The sequence below is a fragment of the Mustelus asterias genome, chromosome 11 (genome assembly GCF_964213995.1).
Source record: "Mustelus asterias chromosome 11, sMusAst1.hap1.1, whole genome shotgun sequence".
In the NCBI taxonomy this organism is placed as follows: Eukaryota; Metazoa; Chordata; class Chondrichthyes; order Carcharhiniformes; family Triakidae; genus Mustelus; species Mustelus asterias.
The window spans coordinates 10,746,853-10,768,681 of record NC_135811.1 but is presented as its reverse complement, the minus strand read 5'-3'; the positions used below and the strand labels follow the sequence as shown (position 1 = coordinate 10,768,681).

The window sequence follows — 21,829 nt, the reverse complement described above, 5'->3', positions numbered from 1 at the left end:
ACCTCCACAGTCCGGGCCAGAGCATGCAACCCCTCTGGTATAACTGCTAAATCTCCATGCACCTCGCATTGGACACCCAGCATCTTCCACCTCACACATGAATCCCACGGATCATCGCGTAGCTTGGTTTGTGGATCACTTCAAACACTCCTTCAACTGCTCAAGACCTGCTCTACCACACAGTCTGGCAGCTGCATGTGTGAATGTGAAGTGCCCTCACCAGATTGTGCTTGATACTGCAGATGGTATCTGAGCTGGTGTTTGGAGCAGGGAGTGGATTTTGTTTTAATTTGTTCGTGGGATGTGAGCATCGCTGGCTGGCCAGCATTTATTGCCCATCCCTAGTTGCCTGAGGGCAGTTGAGAGTCAACCACATTGCTGTGGCTCTAGAGTCACATGCAGGCCAGACGAGGTAAGGACGGCAGATTTCCTTCCCTAAAGGACATTAGTGAACCAGATGGGTTTTTCCAACAGTCGCAATGGTTTCATGGTCATCAATAGACTCTTAATTCCAAATATTTCTCATTGAATTCGAATTCCGCCAGCTGCCGTGGCAGGATTCGAACCTGGGTCCCCAGAACATTAGTTGAGTTTCTGGATTAATAGTCTAGCGATAATACCACTAGGCCATTATCTCCCCAAATGTTCCTCCTCTGAGGCTAGTGTCAGCCCTTCAGGGCTGGCGAGGTTAACAAAAGACCTAAGAACAAGCTTTAATTGGCCCCTCACAGCCTTCATGGGGTGTGTGAGGGCACAACAATATTCATTAGCACTTGTATAGATAATGAGATACAACACCTCGCATCCATTACCCCACATATTACAAATTCATAATGTTTCTTTCAGGAAGCGTCCGGTCTTTAAACACATTATACTCGTGCACTATTCATGTAACCATGCCATACCTCAGTAATCCTTCCACTAGCCCTCTCGCCCTCTGTGTCCCAGATTTGGATGAAGCACCTTTCAATCTCACCAGTCCCCAGGCCTTCTTCCAGTTTCACTTTTGCCAATGGAGCAGGTCTATTCCATGGAGGACAACAACAGAACCTCCTCTTTCAGCTGTGCGAGGATTGTCTCAGACTGGGCAATTCACCACCAGTCTTGCTTCTTTTACAGATGTTGTGGGCCCGCTTTTCATAAAATGAGTCCTGACACTGCTATGATATTTATTCTCAGGTACCTTAATTTCAACAGGCGTCCAAGCTTTTTGAAGAATGTGTAGGCAGCTAGCACACTGTGGTCACATGGGTGCTCTGTGCAAGCTGGTTTCTGTGTTTCCCTACATTAAGGCAATAATTGCACTTCTAAGCTGTGATAAAGTGTTTTCAGACAAACTGAATTGTGAAATGTACTATATAAATTTAAGCCTTATCCTTAAACTTGATTCCCCCATTATATTGATCTTTTTGATTTCTTTATCATTCAAAGATCTAGATTAGATGATCCCATAACAGTCCCAAAGTAGGTCAAACCAACACTGCTCTCATGTACCTTATTTACTGTGTCTGCTGATTGAGTATTTTCTGTAAACTTGGATAAATAACTCTTCCTTCATCCAATCCATTAATATAGTTGGTAAAATTCTGAGGTCCCAGTAGAGATCCCTAAGTCATGTAAAATTATGTCCACTTTATCCTTGTCTGCCTCCCACTTATCCCAATGTTCCAACTGCAAACTCAAAGGAGTGACTATCCTCAAACGCCAGAAACTCCTATCCCTTGATATTTCAGACTGTCTACCCTATCTCAAATTCTGAAATTATTAGTTAAATGAATTTGAGTTGGAGATTTTGTGCAGATGTGCTTGTCTGAGTCGACATCTGCTTTTTGAAACTTTATTCAGAACCATACATAAACATCCTTCTGTTTTACAATAAAGATTAAGTTATAAATTGGTATTTATCTAATTGATCTGTTCCTTTTGCCATCTTGCTCTAATTCGAGCTGCAATCCAGATTTTAAGCTATTATTCTCTTGTACCCCCTACTTCTATACACTTAGTCCCACCTCATGTAATTTGCAACTTGCTCTAATCACACAAAACTCTGCATGCTGGTGGGATGGGCAGACTGAAGGTGGTCAAAATTCAATGTAGAAAATTAATAGAAGCTAAATTATGCATTTTTAAAGGGATTCGAGGAGAGGGAGAGATTTTTGTGCAAAGATCTTTGAAGGTGGCAGGACAGGTTTAAAAAAAAAATTAAGCATCTGACATTATGGTTTCAAGATATAGGGAGCAATTTTTCCATCCCACCTGCTGCAACACCAGCGAGTTCACACTATTGAGAGACCTTTCAAATGTCTAGACTGAGGGAAGTGTTTTAAAAGTTCTGGGGAACTAACGCGCCATCAACATGTTCACTGCTTTTGTAGCGCAGTGGAGAGTTCTGTCGCAATATAATAAGAGTCGGGAGGGGAGGTGGGGTGACGGGACCTTTTTTATGGCACTAATTTAAAGGCCCAAAAGTTAGTGAATGTTGGTGAGTGAGCGAATGTTGGTGAGTGGGCGAATGTTGGTCAGTGGGCGAATGTTGGTGAGTGGGCAAGCGGAGGCCATTTTGCAGGCTCCCACTGGGCGCCACGGCCTCCATGAGTCCCCAGCAGCTGGATTTCTGGTACCATCAACTCTGCACCAGAAATCAGTGCAGAGCTGTATAAATTATTCAAATTAACATTTAAATATATTTTGCCTTTAACATTTGCCTTTATCATTTGTTAACATTAAATGTTAACAAATTAGCATTTAAATATATAACATTTAAATATGTACATAGATAGGATGCAAGACTGGTCGGAGAAGTGACAGATGGACTTCAACCCAGATAAATGCATAGTGGTCCATTTTGGCAGGTCAAATGGGATGAAGGAGTACAATATTAAGGGAAAGACTCTTAGTACTGTAGAGGATCAGAAGGACCTTGGGGTCCGGGTCCATAGGACTCTAAAATCGGCCCCGCAGGTGGAGGAGGTGGTTAAGAAGGCATATGGTGTGCTGGCCTTTATCAATCGAGGGATTGAGTTTAGGAGTCCGGGGATAATGATGCAGCTATATAAGACCCTCGTCAGACCCCACTTGGAGTACTGTGCTCAGTTCTGGTCGCCTCATTACAGGAAGGATGTGGAAAAGATTGAAAGTGTGCAGAGGAGATTTACAAGGATGTTGCCTGGATTGAGTGGCATTCCTTATGAGGATAGGCTGAGGGAGCTCGGTCTTTTCTCCTTGGAGAGACGTAGGATGAGAGACCTAATAGAGGTATATAAGATGTTGAGAGGCATAGATCGGGTGGACTCAGGCTTTTTCCCAGGGTGGAAATGTCTGCTACGAGAGGACACAGGTTTAAGGTGCTTGGGGGTAGGTACAGGGGAAATGTTAGGGGGAAGTTTTTCACACACACGGTGGTGGGTGAGTGGAATCGGCTGCCGTCAGTGGTGGTGGAGGCAAACTCAATAGGGACTTTTAAGAGACTCCTGGATGAGTACATGGGACTTAATAGGATGGAGGGTTATAGGTAGGCCTAGAAGGTAGGGATATGTTCGGCACAACTTGTGGGGCCGAAGGGCCTGTTTGTGCTGTAGTTTTTCTATGTTTCTACACCAAAGGGGGAGAATACGCTAGTGGGCCCGGAACTGAAATCTCCGGACCCGCTAGTGTATCCTTCCCCCTTGGTAGTGCAATGGGGGTGGGCTCTGGGGGTAGATCAGTGGGGGTGGGGGATCGCGCTGTCACACTGCAGAAGGATCAGTGAGGGAGGGAGGCCAGCGATCGGGGCCGTGCATTGGAGTGGGGGACCGGGGGGCGGGGCGGTCAAGGCTGGGGGGGGGGGGGGGGTGTGGTGGCAGCAACGATCCGGCCATGGGAGGATTGGAGGGGCAGTGATCAGGCCGTGGGAGGATTGGAGGGGCAGTGATGCAGGGGCGTGGACCTGGTCAGTGTTCGGGAGGCTGGCAGTGTGGGGCTACTGCGCATGCACCAATCTCAACACTGACAGATCGGCGCATGCGAAGTGGCCCGCTCAGCACTATGCTGCCTGCCTCTCCAGCAGGAAGAGGCCCCGCCCACTGATTTTTCACAAGATTTCCGCTGGTGCACTCTGCAATGCACAGTGTGTGGGAGATTCATTTGAAAGTCCCGCTGAAAAACCAGCGGGATTTACTCCAGTTTTTACGTGAATTCGACACTTGGAATTTTTTGAGAGAATGGCCCCCATAGAGTACAAAGGCATTACAGGGATATGAGGAAAGAGCAAGGATGTGGGATAAAATGGGTTGCTTTTCAAAAGGGCCAGCATAGATTTGACATGGAGAATGGCCTCTTCCTTTGCAGTCCAAATCTACGATTCCATGAATTTGCTTTTAATTTAAACAGATGTGATGTGAAGAGCGTAGTTTACATCAAAAGATATAGATCTGGATCTTCTGAGAAGTGGCGGCCACCATTGGATTGCTGCTCTGATTTTTAAAAAATCCCCTCTCCCCCAACTTGGTGAGACTCCTTATTTCTTTCAGGGCCTTCTGAATCCAGCTTGTGTCACACAGTATCCCTTGGAGAGCTCTGTCGCAATACAATAAGAGTCGGGAGGGAAGGTGGGGTGACAGGAACTTTTTTATGACACTAATTTAAAGGCCCAAAAGTTAGTGAATGTTGGTGAGTGGGCGAATGTTGGTGAGTGGGCGAATGTTGGTGAGTGGGCGAATGTTGGTGAGTGGGCGAATGTTGGCGAGTGGGCGAATGTTGGCGAGTGGGCGAATGTTGGCGAGTGGGCGAATGTTGGCGAGTGGATAGGGGTAGGTGGGTGAGAGCGAGTGGATGGTGGAGGGGTCATCGGGGATCAGTGGAGGGGGGGGGGGAGCATTGTGAGTGAATGAAAGTCAGTTCTGTAGTTACCCAGGTCTTAGACTAGGTTTTAATCTGTCGAACATTTCCTGCGTCGCTATTTTGGTAAATACCATGGAACTGTCTGAAGTCTCTGACCCCCGCTCAGAGTTGGAGACATTCATGGTGGGCCTTGAGAAGTAAGGTAACTGACCATCAGAAGTTCAAGTTTCCTGGACAATTCCCACGGAGGTTAGCATGTCAGGATTTCCACAGGGTCCCAATGCACATTTTTGACAGTATGTCTTGGTCTCTGTTGATTAGAAGACAGGAAGATTTAGCCCCTTATCAGAAGATGTGATATGTTATCAAATCAATAAATCATTGGTTCAATTCTTGTTGAGTATTTGACTGTAGGGACCATTATAACTGACCAAGGTACAATGAGAAGAAGATTAATGCTGAAGTTTAAACATTGGACAATCTCACTGTAGCCTATATAAGGATTGAAAACAGTTGTTTGAAAATTGTTGCTGATGGTTTGCCCATTTGAAAGCAATGTATTGGGATAAAGGTCACCCTACTTACCCAAATAATTTAGGCATCTTAAAAATGTAGTGAGTGTAATCATGACAAACAGGGACTTGATGAATGTATAAAGAATGAAGATTCTGTGGCCGTTTGTGTGTGAGGTCATATAATGTCATGTGAAAAATGTTGTGTGACACTAAACAAAATCTCATGTGGTATCAGCAAGCACTTCATCCTGCAAGAATTCAAAGCTGAAGCCTTAAAAAAAACTTGTCCTGTTGTCATTGTGACTCAGTTGTGTAAATTGCTATGATTTAGTACTCCTTAACATGCAGGATGGTTATCTATAAATTCAGGAACAGCAAGATACCTTTTTCATTGTTTACAGCAAATTTGGGTACTTTTGCATGTTTAGTTGTCACCATAACATTTCAATTTAAGATTCCAAAATAGAGATTTACATTAATGCAAGCGGTGATTCAGCCCAATGTGCTTGTGCTGGCTAATTATGACTGGCTCAAAACATCTCCAGAAGAGATTCCATGTTTATGTATAAAATAGTTCATCTCCAGAAACTGTTTGGACAAGTCTAGGACATTTGGGGAAAGGGATGTCTTTAAGCTGGTGTGTAAAATAGAATTACAGAAAGAGGCTATTCAGCCCATCTTGCCCATGCTGATTCTGTGCAAGAGAAACTCATCTAATTCAAAACTTTGTTATTTCTCTGTAACTGTACATTTTTTTCCCTCAGTTACTTATCCAATTTGCTTTTTCAAGTCATGTTTGAATCCACCTCCAATGCACACTAAGCCAGTGAATTCCATATCCCAATAACTTGCTGCATAAAAGGCTTTCTCTTTGTTGCCATTGCTGTTCACCTTATTTCAGTATCCTCTCATTCTCATCCCTTTCACCAATGGGAACAGTTTCTCTCTATCTACTCTATCTAGACCCCTCGTGATTTTGAACACCTCTATCAAACCTCCTCTTAAACTTCTCTAAGGAGCACAACCCTGGCTCCTACAGCCTATCCACATTACTAAAGTCCCTCATCACTGAAATAGTTCTCATAAATCATTTTGGTCCACTCTATAAAACCTTTACTTCCATCCTAAAGTGTGGTGTTAATTATTCACCGTACTCCAGTTGAGGCTGAAGCAGAATTGTATAAAGATTCATCATTACTCCTTGGTTTTTGTGCTATTTTCTCAATCTGCCCTGCCACATTCAGCAACTTGTACACATATACCGCCAGGTCTCTGTTCCTGCACCCTCTTTAGAACTTAACCCTTTGTTACCTTATGTTGTCTTTGCTTTTACTTACTACCACTCCATACTTAATTTATGTTAAAACTTAACTGCCAAGTGTCGAGCCATTTCACCATTCACTCAGCCAACTTTGTATCCATGTTGCCACTTTCAGTTTTATTTCGGGGGCTTCAACTTTGTTATCAGCACTATTATGTGGCACTTTATCAAATCTCTTTTGGAAGACCATGTACAACCAACCACATGACCCTTATCAGCCTCCTCTATTACCTCATCAAAAAATTTAATCAAGTTAGTTGCCCAGTAAAATAAAAATGGAACTAAGGGACATAGTTTAAAGATAAGGGGTTGCCCATTTAAGACTGAGATGAGGGGAATTTCTTTTCTGAGGGTTGAGAGTTTGGGGATCTCTTATTGAGTGATCGAGACAAGTCATTGAATATTTTTAAGGCAGAAGTAGATAGATTCTTGAGTTGTAGCTGACATGCCAAATTTCCTTAGTCTTCTGAGAAACTAGAGGTGTTGGTGGACTTTCTTAACTATAGTGTCGGCATGGTGGGACCAGGACAGGTTGTTGGTGATCTGGGCACCTAAAAACTTGAAGCTCTGGACCATTTCTGCTTCATCCCCGTTGATGTAAACAGGGGCATGTTCTCCACTACGCTTCCTGACGTTGATGACAATCTCCTCCGTTTTGTTGACATTGAGGGAGAGATTATTGTCGCCACACCAGTTCACCAGATTCTCTATCTCTTTCCTGTACTCTGTCTCGTCATTGTTTGAGATCCGACCCACTACGGTGGTGTCAGCAGCACACTTGAAAATAGAGTTGTAGGGGAATTTGGGATAATGGTGTTGAAGACTGAGCTGTAGTCAATGAAAAGGTGTCTGTCAGACAAGTGTCCTTGTTGTCCAGGTGTTCCAGGGTTGAATGTATGGCCATGGAAATGGTGTCTTTTGTGGACCTGTTACAGCGATTGGTGAACAGTAGTGGATTTAGACAATCTGGGAGAACGGAGTTGATGGTCGGATTTCTCCCAAAAAAACTTGTGTCAAATTCGTGTGAAAACTGGAGTAATTCGGCTGTTTTTCATGGAGGCTGGCAGCATAATGTTGAGTGGGCCACTCCGCATGCACTGATCTGTCAGCACTAAGATTGGTGCCTGCACAGTAGCCCCGCACTGCCAGCTTTCCAATTGCTGGCCAGTCCTGTGACCCTTGCATTGCCAGCCCCCCCCCCCCCCCCCCCCCCCCCCAACCCCCCCTTGCGCAAGCACAGTGCTGACATCCAGGCTGGTACTGCCAAGGCGGCAATGCCCAGGGGACACTGCTGCCCAAACCTCTGGGGGGGGGGGGGCTCCTGATTGCTCCCAGTTGCTCCTGCAGTGTTGGGCCACTAGGGCGGCGCGCTGGCAGGGTAGCACAGTGGTGAGCACTGCTCCCTCACAGCGCCAGGAACCCGGGTTCAATTCCTGGCTTGGGTCACTGTTTGTGTGGAGTCTGCACGTTCACCCCATGTCTGCGTAAGTTTCCTCCGGGTGCTCCGGTTTCCTCCCACGGTGCAGAGACGTGCAGATTAGGTGAATTGGCCACAGTAAATGCTCCCTTAGCATACCCGAACAGGCGCCGGAGTGTGGCGACTAGGGGATTTTCACAGTATCTTCATAGTAGTGTTAATATAAGCCTACTTGTGACACTAATAAATAAACTTTAAACTTTAGTTCCCCGCTAGTGTGGAGCTACTGTAATCCCTGCTCGAGTGAACCACTCTGGCGGGGGGAAATGCAAACAGGCCTGGCTCGCTAATATTTTAAATATATGGAAATACCTATTTAAATTGGCTTGGTGCCTCCCCACTGATTTCCAGCACAGTGCTGACGCTGCTGGAAATCCGGCGCTGGGAGCCGCTTTCGGGGCGGGAACGCATGCGCGAATCCTGCGCATCGGCCGCCGTGAGATTTCCCCAGCCCGCTGCACTATAAAATTAGCGCAGAAGGATGGGCAAATCGCCCCCGATATGTTCCATGACTATCCTTTCGAAGCACTTAATGATGGTAGGAAAGATAGGTAAGACAGTAAGTTGTGAAGAGGACAAAGGGAGGCGTAAGTTAAGTGAGTGGGCAAAGATCTGGCAAATGGGATATAATGTGAGAAAATGTGCCACTGTCCATTTTGACAGGAAGAATTTTTTAAAAAGCATATTATCTAAATGGTGAGAGATTGAGATTCAGAGAGGTCCCAGTGCATGAATCACAAGTCATTAGGAAAGCCACTAGAATATTACCATTTATTACAGAAGGAATTTAATATATAAATAGGGAGGTTTTGCTGCCATTGTACAAACACTGGTGAGGCCTCAATTGGAGTACTATGTTCCAACTGCATTGGAAGCAGTTCAGAGAAAGTTTACCAGACTAATATCTGGAATGGGTTGTCTTATGAGGAAAGGTTGGACAGGTTAGGCTTGTATCCTGTGAGTTTAGAAGAGTAAGAAGTGACTTGGTTGAAACATATCTGATCCTGCGGGGTCTTGTGGGAGAATGTAAAATTAGGGTCACTGATTAAAAATAAGTGGTCGCCCATTTAATACAGAGATGAGACAATTTTTTGTCTCGGAGGGTCATGAATCTTTGGAACTCTCTTCCTGAAAAGATGGTGGAAGCAGAGTCTCATTATTTTTCAGGCAGAGGTGGATAGATTCTTGGTAAGCAAGATTATCGGGGATGCAGATTTGAGGTTACTATCAGATCAACCATGATCTTATTAAATTTTCACAGGGGATTTTTACAGTAACATGTTAATGTAAACCTACTTGTGACTCCAGTAAATAAACTTAAAAATGACAGAGCCGACTCAAGGGGCTGAATGGCCTACTGCTTCTTGTTGTATATTTGGCGCATTGGTCTCCTTCTTTAAGTAAGATGAGAGGTCACATGACACCAGATTATAGTCCAACAGGTTTATTTGAAATCACAAGCTTTCGGAGCTGCACCTTCGTCAGGTGAAGTGGAACGAGGTGCGCAGGCACAGAATATATAGGCAGAGAGATAATGGCCCAACACTCTCAGGTAATCAAGAGTGTCAACAGATAAGTACAGACAGTGTAGTACAGCATAGGCCAGCTGAATAACAAGTCTTTACAGATAATCATGAGCACTAATAGACAAATGTAAGCAGTTAAGTATGGTCAGTATGTGTAAAATGTCGACAGACTGTATAATAAGTGAAGGGATGACCTAAGAACTGATAATTTAAAGCAGGGAGATAATTATTAACAATCAACGAGTAAAGTGGTGCTAAACAATATGCAAAAGAGAAAGCCCATCCTTGATTATTTACTGGGGAATGTGTATACAAGTGCATCAAAGCACTTTGCAGTTAATAAAATAACTTTTGAAGTATAGTCACTTTTGGCTTGTGGACAGAAGTGACAGCCTATTTGTGTAAGAAGGTTCCACAGATGTCAGGTAAGTTTAAAGAAAAATTGGTCTATTTTTGAGGCATTGTTTGACGATTGAATGTTGAGACTAGAAAAGAGCTAAGAGTCTTTGAATAGTTATGTAATGTATCCAGGAATAAAAACGATAATTGGGCTCATGTGCACTCACCCCACATCTTGCTATGAACTCATTTTCAACCTTCCATCCCATCTACTTCTTGATAAAGCTGAGTAAAGGGACCCGAAGCTCTCAGAAACCTCTGTATAAGATGTGTTTCTCCAATCCTCAAAAGACAATCAAAGAAGCCCCAAGAGGTCCTAACCTTTATTAATTGCCGGAACCTTACTTTCCTTCACCCATAGAACAGCTCTATAGATCAATTATCCTCAGAAAAATAAAACCTCAAGTCCAATTTTACTCCTTTCTGAATTTAAATTGATGGCCTAGTTCTACCTAACCCCACCACTTCACAACAATCTGTCACTTAGTTGAAAATGCTGTTAATGTTGGTCATGGATCAGATTTCTTTTTTAGAACAGTTTGCAGACCTCTTGTCTTCAGCAGGCTCACAGCTAAAACTGCAACTCTAAAACTGCAAAAGCTCCTTTCTCTCTGCTTTAGACCCTGTTTATCACATGACCCTGTCAATCAGCTTTAATCAGAAATCCCAGGGCAACATCTTGAACAAATACAAGTGTTTCCAGACACGCCAGTAGACTAAATTTTAAACATTTCTGATATATATATTTATATTTATGTTAATTGCACTTGTATCATCACAATATATTCAAGGATTTGGTAGAAGAATGGGAGGTTGCCAGTGGAACAATAATTTGCAGAAGTGGAAAAAGTGTATTTTTGAGGCGGGGTCATGGAAGATTTGAAAGGAAAGAAGACAGTTCCTGAGAAGAGGAACCATTTATGTCACCTAGCATGGGAGCCAGGAAGAAAAGGTTTTTTTTATTCATTCGTGGGACATGGGCTTTGCTGGCTGGCCAGCATTTATTGCCCATCTCTAATTATAGAGGTTTACAGTATGGATACAGGCCCTTTAGCCCAACTTGTCCATGCCATCCAGTTTTTACTACTAAGCTCGTACCAATTGCCAGCATTTCCCTCTATACCCATCTTACCCATGTAACTGTCTAAATGCCTTTTAAAAGACAAAATTGTACCCGCCTCTGCTACTGCCTCTGGCAGCTCGTTCCAGGCATTCGCCACCCCCTCAGTGAAAAAATTGCCTCACTGGACCCTTCTGTATCTCACCCCTCTCATCTTAAATCTATGCCCTCTAGTTTAAGACTCACCTATCTTTGGGAAAAAATGTTGACTACCTACCTTATCTATGCCCCTCATTATTTTATAGACCGCTATAAGATCACCCCTAAGCCTCCTACACTCCAGGGAAAAAAGTCCCAGTCATTCCAGCCTCACCTTATAACTCAAACCATCAAGTCCTGGTAGCATCATAGTAAATCTTTTCTGCACTAATATCCTTTCTATAACAGGGTGACCAGAACTGTACACAGTTTTCCAAGTGTAGCCTTACTGATGTCTTGTACAACTTCAACAAGACGTCCCAACTCCTGTATTCAACATTCTGACAATGAAACAAACATGCTGAATGCCTTCTTCATCACCCTGTCCACCTGTGACTCCATTTTCAAGGAGCTATGAACCTGTACTCCTAGGTCTTTTTGTTTTATAACTCTCCCCAATGCCCTACCATTAACTGAGTAGGTCCTGCCCTGATTCGATCTACCAAAATGCATCACCTCGCTTTATGTGAATTAAACTCCATCTGCCATTCATCAGCCCACTGGCCCAATTGATCAAGATCCCGTTACAATCCTAGATAACCACCTTCACTGTCCACTATGCCACCAATCTTGGTATCATCTGCAACCTTACTAACCATGCCTCCTAACTTCTCATCCAAATCATTACTATAAATAACAAATAGCAGTGGACCCAGCACCGATCCCTGAGGACACCGCTGGTCACAGGCCTCCAGTTTGAACAACAACCCTCTGCAAGCACCCTCTGTCTTCTGTCATCAACACAGTAAGAGTTTTAACAACACCAGGTTAAAGTCCAACAGGTTTATTTGGTAGTGTTTACCCCAGTCCAACGCCGGCATCTCCACATCATGACTTCTGTCGTCAAGCCAATTTTGTATCCAATTGGCTACCTCACCCTGGATCCTATGAGATTCAACCTTATGCACCAACCTATCATGCAATACCTTGTCAAAGGTCTTGCTAAAGTCCATGTAGACAACATCGACTGCACTGCCCTCATCTACCTTCTTGGTTCCCACTTCAAAAAACTCAATCAAATTGGTGAGGCATGATTTTCCACTCACATTACAAAGTCATGCTGACTGTCCCTAATCAGTCCTTGCCTCTCTAAATGCCTGTAGACCCTGTCTCTCAGAATACCTTCTAACAACTTACCCACTACAGATGTTAGACTTACCGGTCTGTAGTTCCCAGGCTTTTCCCTGCAGCCCTTCTTATACAAAGGCACAACATTTGCTACCATCCAATCTTCAGGCACCACACCTGTGGCTGTCGATGATTCAAATATCTCTGCCAGGGGGCCTGCAATTTCCTCCCTAGCCTCCCACAACGTCCTGGGATACATTTAATTAATCCCAGGGATTTATCTACCTTGATGCACTTTAAGACTTCCAACACCACCTCCTCTGTAATATGTACACTCAAAAAATCACTACTTCTTGATGGGCGGCACAGTGGTTAGCACTGCTGCCTCACAGCGCCAGGGACCCGGGTTCGATTCCCGGCTCGCACTGTCTGTGTGGAGTTTGCACATTCTCCCCATGCCTGTGTGGGTTTCCTCCAGGTGCTCTGGCATCCTCCCACAGTCTGAAAGACGTGCTGGTTAGGTGCATTGACCCGAACAGGTGCCGGAGTGTGGCAACTAGGGGAATGTCACAGTGACTTCATTGCAGTGTTAATGTAAGCCTTACTTGTGACTAATAAATAAACTTTATTTAGTTCCCCAAGTTCCCTAACATCCATGCCTTTCTCAACAGTAAATACCAATGAGAAATATTTATTTAGGATCGCACCCATCTCTTGTGGATCCGCACATAGATGACTTTGTTGATCCTCTTTACCATTGAGAAGGTGGTGGTGAACTGTTTTTTTTGAATCGCTGCAGTCCACGTGCTGTGGATTGACCCACAATGCTGTTTGGGAGGGAAATTCAGGATTTTGACCCAGCAACTACAAAAGAATGTCGATAGATTTCCAAGTCAGGATGATGAGTGGCTTGGAAGGGAACTTGCAGGTGGTGATGTTCCCATGTATCTGCTGCCCTTGTTCTTCCAGATGGAAGTGGTCGTGGGTTTGGAAGGGGCTGTCCATAGATCTTTGGTGAATTGCTGCAATGCATCTTGTAGATGGTACACACTGCTGCTACTGAGCATCAGTGGTGGAGGGAGTGGATGTTTGTGGATGCGGTGCCAATCAAGTTTGTCCTTGATGGTGTCAAACTTCTTGAGTGTTGTTGGAGCTGCACCCATTCAGGCAAGTGGGGAGTATTCCATCACACTCCTGACTTGTGCCTTGTAGATGGTGGACAGGCATCGTTGCATGGAAGGCAGTTCAGAGAAGGTTCACTAGGCAGATTCCAGGGATGAAAGCGTTGACATATAAGGAAAGATTGGGCCTATACTCATTGGAGTTTAAAAGAATGAGAGGTGATCTTTATTGAAACATTCAAGGTAGTTTTGATTGACAAGGGAGTCGAGGGTTTTGAGGAACAGGCAGAAAAGTGGAGTCAAGGCTACAACAGGTCAGAAATGATTTTATTGATCGGCAGAGCAGGCTTGCGGGGGCGAATGACCTACTCCTAGTTCTTAATTTCGTATATTACCTGGTCTGATCTATATGGACCCACAGCAATGTCGTTGACTCAAAATTGCTTTCTGAAATGGCCTAGCAAGTCAATCTGTTCAAGAGCAATTAGGATGGGCAATTAATGCTGGCCTTGACAGAGATGCCCACATCCCATAAAACAATAAAAGATACAGTAGTGAATGGCCAGAAATTTCTGTTATCTAATCAAGGCTTATGAAGTGATAAGAAAGCAAAAACAGATGGATATTAACCTGTTCATCCTATAAAATGAAGCTCCCCAAGCAGGCGTTTTTTTATAAACTAGCATAATGGACACAGACTTGTAGTGGAGATAAATATCACTCAAAGCTGAACAATGCAAAACCTTTTTTCAATTGGCAATAAAATTCCAAACATTTCTCATTTTTTAAAAATTGCAGTTACAAATGAAGACACCACCCTCCATAGTGGGAGAAGCACAGGTGCTTTTTTGGAGCCTCAAACAATGTGCAACTGAATTGGTCAAATTATCCTACTGCATGTTTGTATGAGACTCATTTTGTATGAGACAGCAATTTGTTTCATCTATATAATATATGATCATTTTTTATGAAAAGTAGTCTTTTTTTCTGTTTTCACTTTGCAGAAGTTCTCTAAGCTTTTGGAAATTCTGTAACCTGCCTTTTTAAAGCAAGGGATTCAGATCTTGAACAGTGATTGATATTTAACTGTCAACAAAGAAGGGGCTGTAGCCTCCGAGCTCCAGGCAGTGCAACTTGGGGAATGCCCCCCCCCCTTCACTGGAGGTTCTTGGGTAGGGATTTCACAGCAGTTGCCAGGGAAGTGCAAACTTCCCGTGGGCAATTAACCGCACTGGGAACCATTTGAAAAAATAAATGTAAATAGCAAACTTCAGATGGTTCCTTCTGTGTTACATCAATATTGCATCTCCACATCATGACATCAATATTGACCCAGAAAGAGTTAGAAGAATTGAAATCACATCTAACATCTGGGCAACTATTGTACAGACCCACACCAGCAGAGACAGTGATATTAAATATGAAGACAGAATGGTCCAAAAGGTTAACTGGTAAAGTGGCTGTGTGCACTCAAAAGTGCAAACATTATTACCTTTGGCATTGCTATCAGTGTGCTTTGATGTAACCACCTTAGCTTGAATCAGCAAAGTTTGTTAACCTAATAGTTCTGTGCAAATGCACAATGTGAAGTAAGTGACCCTACTAATATGCCAAGCTAAATCTTGTAAATATAGGGAAAAGTCAGCATGCTTCCCTACAAGCCTACTTAGAGATTGGATTTGAAATCATATTCTAATCCAAAAATAATATTGCATTGCATAATTATATATATAAAAAATGCCAGCCTATTTCAACTTTCCAGCGATGTTTTCTCTTTGCTCAGATAATCGATCTCCACCTCGAACATGTGGCTTAAATCATTCCGATTCTTTGAATCGGGGTGATCGAATTGATTCAATAGCATCACAGATGGGAAGCAACAACAGTCAGCTAAATTCTTTGCTCCAAGTATACGTTCCAGATTATTCAGTGCGGGCTCTGACTGATTTACAGTTTGTAAAGGTAAGGTTAGATGTGATTATTCTTTTAAAATTCTGTTGAATAGAAGATGCACTGTAACAGAAAATAGTCTAAAAGTCGATGATCCCACGGTTTTTGTGGAAATGTGTCGTACTTCCCCGGGTTCAGTTCAAATTATAATTTCAACCTATTTCAGATAGCACTAGAACGAGTTTTGTACCTTAATTGGTTTGTTCCTGAGTCGCATTCCAGTCTGCTAAACTTGATGCCTTCTCTAGTTAATCAGAATAAACATATTTTTAGATACCAAATCTGCCACAGATTTCATGAAGTTTTTTTTATTGTAGTTTTAAATTAGATGTCCAACTAATGAGAATGCACTGAAGAAATGGCCTAGAGGCTGATGCTTTAAAATTGTTAAAGTGCAATATGGAAATTTTTTTAAAACATGAATTTATTTGAACTTAGTTATGTTTAGATGGATGTAGAAGTTGGAAGATTGTAACTTGTGTATGAATAGTATGTCTTAACCTAACCCTTTTTGATGCAGATTGAACAAAATGTTAAGATCTTGTTTGTGAGATAATTGTGTGATAAAAGTGTGGTCATTACATGTTGGGCTTTTCCAGATCATTGTTTTTGTGCCCATCATAGAAACTTGCTCTGATTGTGAAACCCACATTATCTATAAATTTGGGTGAAAATCAGGCCTGTTCATTATATTTGGATTCTACTCTCGCATCACTTCTGAGGAAGTTTAATAATCGCACCAAACATAAACTTAAACACAACTGGTTTATTCAGATAAGTAATGATTTACCAAACAGTCCAAGTAATAGCAGCTATGAGCCAGGTTTTGAAGGGATTAAACAGACATACCTGTCAGTTGAGTTGCTTTGATCGGCAGTATTCACAGAACTTGGAAAAATATGACAGTGGAGAGGCTACCTGTTTCCTGTTGGATACAGTCTTTAAATAAGGTAGACTTTGCTGTCTGTGTCATTGCATCTTATTCCATGTCTTTTGTGGTTAGGTAATTAACCACTCCGTTAAAAGTTTCCACATGGTGGCACAGTGGTTAGCACTGCTGCCTCACAGCGCCAGGGACCCAGGTTCGATTCCCAGCGTGGGTCACTGTGTGGAGTTTGCACATTCTCCCCGTGTCTGCATGGACTTAATCCGGGTGCTCCGGTTTCCTCCCACAGTCCAAAGATGTGCGGGTTAGATTGCTAAATTGCCCCTTAGTGTCAGGGGAACTAGCTGGGGTAAATGCATGGGATTATGGGGATAGGGCCTGGGTGGGATTGTGGTCGGTGCAGACTCAATGGGCCAAATGGCCTCCTTCTGCACTGTAGGATTCTATGATTCTATTTTATATGAACAAACTTGCTATGACAATTCTGCCTGTAAGAAGAACTATTTTACTCAATCACACAATCTACCTGATTCCAAAATCAGGCAGATTTTCATGTTAAATGGATGCACATTGGATAGGGGGAAAGTACAAAATGTGACACAGATATTTTCCTTGACAGGTTTATTCGTAGGATGTAGTATTACAGGTCTCTGGCTACCACTATATCCCAGCAGATGCTGTTTATATGTTTTCTCAGCCCTTAGTCAAACAGTGCCCATCACCTGTATTTTAACAACATAATTGACCAGCCATTAAAAGGTCACTTGTAGTTTTTATGCAGTTTTGTTTTTGTTGGGGCTTTTCTGAATTAGATTTTATCATTGATTGCTAGTCTGGTAATGGATTTTAATTGTTTCCAGCAACTGGGTATGTTTCATTCCTATTTATTCAGGCACATGAACCAGTGCAGACACGATGGGCAAAAGTGTTGTGCTGTACCATAATCTATACTAATTCTCTGTATTATCTTGACTGGCTTTGTATTTACATATTTCATAGTGATGATAAGATAAATGCCATTCCTCCAGAATGAAGTTGTAGATGCTTTAGCAGCATCCATCTTGTGTGATGATGATTGGTGCCTTTAGTAGTCACGTCTGTGTCAAGTATCAGAAGCCCCACTTTGCCCTGGTTTTTACTACAGATGAAGGCAGTGGCCTGAGAAGGCACAGGACTCACTGGCCTCATTTCTCTCTGGATACTCTTCTCAGCCAGCTGAACTTTGCATTTCTCCTCATCTCGTTCAGTGCCTCTCCAGTCAGCCTCCAAAGGTCATGGCTGTCTCACTGTCTCCCAGTTGTCTGTCTGCCATCTTCATGTCTTGCTTGCAGGTATCTTGTAGCAGAGGTGTGGACATATCAGAATGTGTGATCCAGTGGCCAGTTCATCGTATGAAGGTCATTGGGCATATGGTGGTCATCCATCTGATGAATGTTGCCAAACCAACATGGATGTTGTTGGCTTTAGCAATTAATGTATCCTGATTCAATTATCACGCACCAGGACCTCAGAGTTCCCCCGTCCAGCCAAGAGATGCTGAGTATATGTCTGAGACTGCAAAGCTGTTGAGCCTTTCCTACCTAGCATATGTTGTTGAACTCGCATTATTTGAAAGAGTGCACTGAGGACGCAGGCTCACAGTTTAATGTTCTCGGTCAGGTTGCTCAGCTTGGTCACGACAGCTGCAGCATTATCAATGCACGTACAGATTTCAGCATTGACAGATTACTGGTGAGTGTGGAACCTCAAAATGCAAAGCTATTAACCTGCAGCATTACTTTGTTAATGCCGATTGATGCAGTATGTCAATGTCCTGGACCATTTGTCTTCATGATACTGATGGTCTATAGGTGTGAGAGATTCTGTCCATTAGCAGCTTGAAGTTGTTCCTCAGTGTGAAATGCTAGTGTGGCATCATCAGTGTAGCACAACACCCTAATGAGGGCTTAGCACACTTTTGTCTTGGATCTCAGGCAGACCAGACTGAACAGTTCTGTTGCATAATTGGACACTCTCAGTAGATAAACTGAAGGCATATGATAAAGAGAATAATATGTCAAAAAATGTCAATGCCAGAACAGAACAGTCCCAGTGTTGCCCCAATATAACTGACCTTGCTGTCATCATGGAAAGAGGAGAATCACACAACGTATCTTCAGAGAGCAGCCAGTTTCCTTCAGCAGCTTAAATAGACACCTCTGCTCATGATCAAATGTCTTGGTGCAGTTGATGGAGGCAATATATAATGAGCTGCTTTGATCACGGCATTCCTTTTGACAACAGCTGGACTGAAAAAATCATGTCAGTTGTGGATCTTTAAGTTCTTAAAGCACAAAGGATTTACGGTTGATGCATTCAGTCAAGGTCTGCAGTCCGACAAGGACATCGCGGGCAATTAGTTTTCCTATGGTGCTCAGCAGGGAGATGCATCGATAGTTGCAATTGATGCAATCATTCTTGTTCTTGTACAGGGCCGGAGCCTTTGCATCATGTATCCTGAGGCACTGCCCACTCCGCAGAGGCAGAGAAGTTCTTGTGATGCTGTAAGAGTGCCGGTTTCCTATGCCTGAATTTTCAGGCAGTATCGCATCATCACCTGGAGTTTTGCCAATAGCAAGTGAATCAATAGCTTTGCTAAGCTCCTCCACTGTGGATTCAATATCCAACACTACAGGCAGCCAGTAGTGTCTAGAGCTTTCTCAGTGATGGTGTTCTCCCTAGCACCTCAAGGTAGTGTTCCAACTTCTCTGCAACTGTTTATTGCAGTTGGTGATGACCTTCCCTATTTGAGTGCTTTTCTTTGCTGATGGACGTGTTGCCTTTTTGATCCATATGTGCCCCAAACATTTCTTGTGTCCGAGGACATCTGGATATTCTGGCAAGTTGTAACCAGTAGTCATTGACACAGTGCCTCGCTGTCTGCTGGACTTCACTTGAAGAAGCTTTTGATTCACTCAGAATCTTCTCAGCTAGAACTCTCTGGTAATTAATGAGCGTGGATTGCTTGACTTAATAACAGGTTCCATTACAGCATCATTTGCCTTGAACCAGTCAGCATTTTCCTCTCTTGCTTCCCCTATGTCAACAATGTAGTATTCTAAATGGTGTTTTGAAGTTATGTTCCAGCAGTTTGGGCTGAAAGTATGAAGCAAGGTAGCACACAAAAAGTGGGAAGCATATTGACTCTCCGCTTCCACCCTCTAAACACTTGCCAAACTGTTGCGAAATTTACTAAAATTGTTCGAATTGTCTTTGTACAGCACAGGAAACAGGCCCTTCGGCCCTCCAATGTATCTTAAGTATTTAGTTGAATGACATTGTGAAATAATTAGCTAGAGAAGCTGTTTCTCTTTACAGGAATCAGATCAGATGCAAATCAAAAAGTGGGAAGTATAAAACGACTGAGGTGATGGGTTAGAGTCTGAAAGGATAAAAGAACAAAAATACGACGGGTGGAATTTTCCGGCGAGTTTACTTACTTTACACTGGAGCTGTACATTTCTTGCCTGGACTCCTGAGCCAGGTCTCCTCGGAAGCGTGGAGTGAACCTGCTCTTGGTATCCTTCCCTGTGGTGCAAGTGCATCGGGGGACACCAAGTACCTCCCCCTTTTTATCACAGTAGCTGCCATATTCTGGTATTTTTAAATGTCCCAAACCCGCTTTGAGAAGCAATGGAGAGAAAGTAAGTGTGTAAGGTAAGCAGGTGAGGGGGTTAAGGTGAAGGAAAATGGCTGAGGGGGTGAGGGTGGCAGATAAGTGGACGAGGGGTGTTGGCAGTAAGGAATCTCACAACACCAGGTTAAAGTCCAACAGGTTTATTTGGAATCACAAGCTTTCGGAGCGCTGTTCCAACACTGGCATCTCCACATTGACAGGTGTTAGAGTGACAGGATTTTTTTTTCATTCCTTTATGGGATATGGGCGTCACTTATGAGGCCAGTATTTGTTGCCGTTGAACTGATTTTCAGAGGGGGATAAGGGTTGCAACTAAGTAGGAGAGGGGTGGGCTAGGATGGCAGGAGAGTAGACAAGGGCAGTTAGGGTGGCAAGATAATGTGCATGGGAGGGTATAGATGTTAGTAATATAGTTACCTAGGAGCTAGAACAGGTTTTAATCCTCCTAATGTTTCTTAGATAACTAAAAAAAGGCCACTCGAAGACTCTGACTCGTAACTCAGAGTTTCGAAGGTTTCCCGATGCAGGGTAATTGACCATCGGAAGTTCAGACTTTCCAGACAATTCCCGCACAGTCAGCGCATTGGGACGTCCAAAGGATACCCGAGTGCATCTTGGGGATTACCTTTGGTATACAACCATCTGGCGATCAATAGTTCTCAGCCAGTGAAGGAGTAGACCAAGAAATGGAAACTGAGAATCCAAATAGAAGAACCAGTCCAAGACAACACAAGTATGTCTGAGAAACCATTGTTGGACGAAACGATTATTTGCTTCCAACTACAGCAATCTACAGTTTGTATTCCACTGACTCATTTATTTTAATCAGTGCGGTAACACTTACAAATTAAATAAAAAGATTGATGTCCGAACCTGATAGCAAAAACCATCAAAAACACAATAATCAGAATATAGTATGTTATTCAGCTTGCATTTCACAGGTGATAATACTGTGATCAGAACCCGAAGATTTGACCATTTTAGTCTTGTTCTTGTACCACTCAAATCCTTCAATAACTAGATATTTGTACAGAATCCTTGTACAGAATCTTTAACAGCAATTAATCGGCATTCCACTCGATTTAAAATCACTTGCACAACCCTACTATTTTGAGCGGTATGTTTCTTCAGTTTGTAGATTACTAATTTATTTTTGTTCATGTCTTCTCATTTGATGATCTGATCAAATAGCCTTGTTAACTTCATGCTATTCATGCATTGTAAAGAACTAGACTATGTGATGTTAGTGTTCCTTTAAGAGTTTTTTAATTCATGCTCACAGTGATGTCATTGTGGGGAGAAAAAAACTGTGCAGGTCATATGATGAGGATTGATTTTCAGTTTCAGTTTGGAGCTGCAAGTTAGAGTTGCAAGTTAGGTTTTAGAAGGGACAGCAAGATAAAAAGAAGTGTTTTCCCTCTCTCCCTATTGTTTTGAAAGTTCTGTTGGTTTCTTGAAACGTGAAAATCTGGGGGCTGGACCAGTGCCTCTCTGGTGCTTTGGAAAGCTGTCTTGTCTTCAAACTGTTTTGAGTCTCAGAAGCATTGGATTCAACTAATGGTCTCGATCCCAGTATCAAATGAGCATTAGTTTGCTCTGTTAAACCTGTGAAAAGGGTCTTTTGTCTATGGGAGGTTTTGATTTTAATTGGGACAGCTTATATGTATTCATTAAGGGTTATACATTATCATGATTGTTTGTTTCTTGTTTGTAATTAATAAAAGTTCTTGCGAATTTTCTTTCTTTATATGTTA

At 42.9% G+C, this 21,829-nt stretch overlaps 1 protein-coding gene across 2 annotated transcripts in view; it reads left to right on the top strand.

Annotated features, from left to right (window-relative positions):
* The window catches only part of LOC144500368 (metal transporter CNNM2-like), a 254,478-nt gene that overhangs the window by 218,784 nt on the left and 13,865 nt on the right, over positions 1-21,829 (top strand). For both annotated transcript variants that reach the window (XM_078223142.1, XM_078223141.1), the window contains one exon: positions 15,347-15,525. In XM_078223142.1, the coding sequence (XP_078079268.1) occupies positions 15,347-15,525 (179 nt within the window). The remainder of the gene's footprint in view (positions 1-15,346; positions 15,526-21,829) is intronic.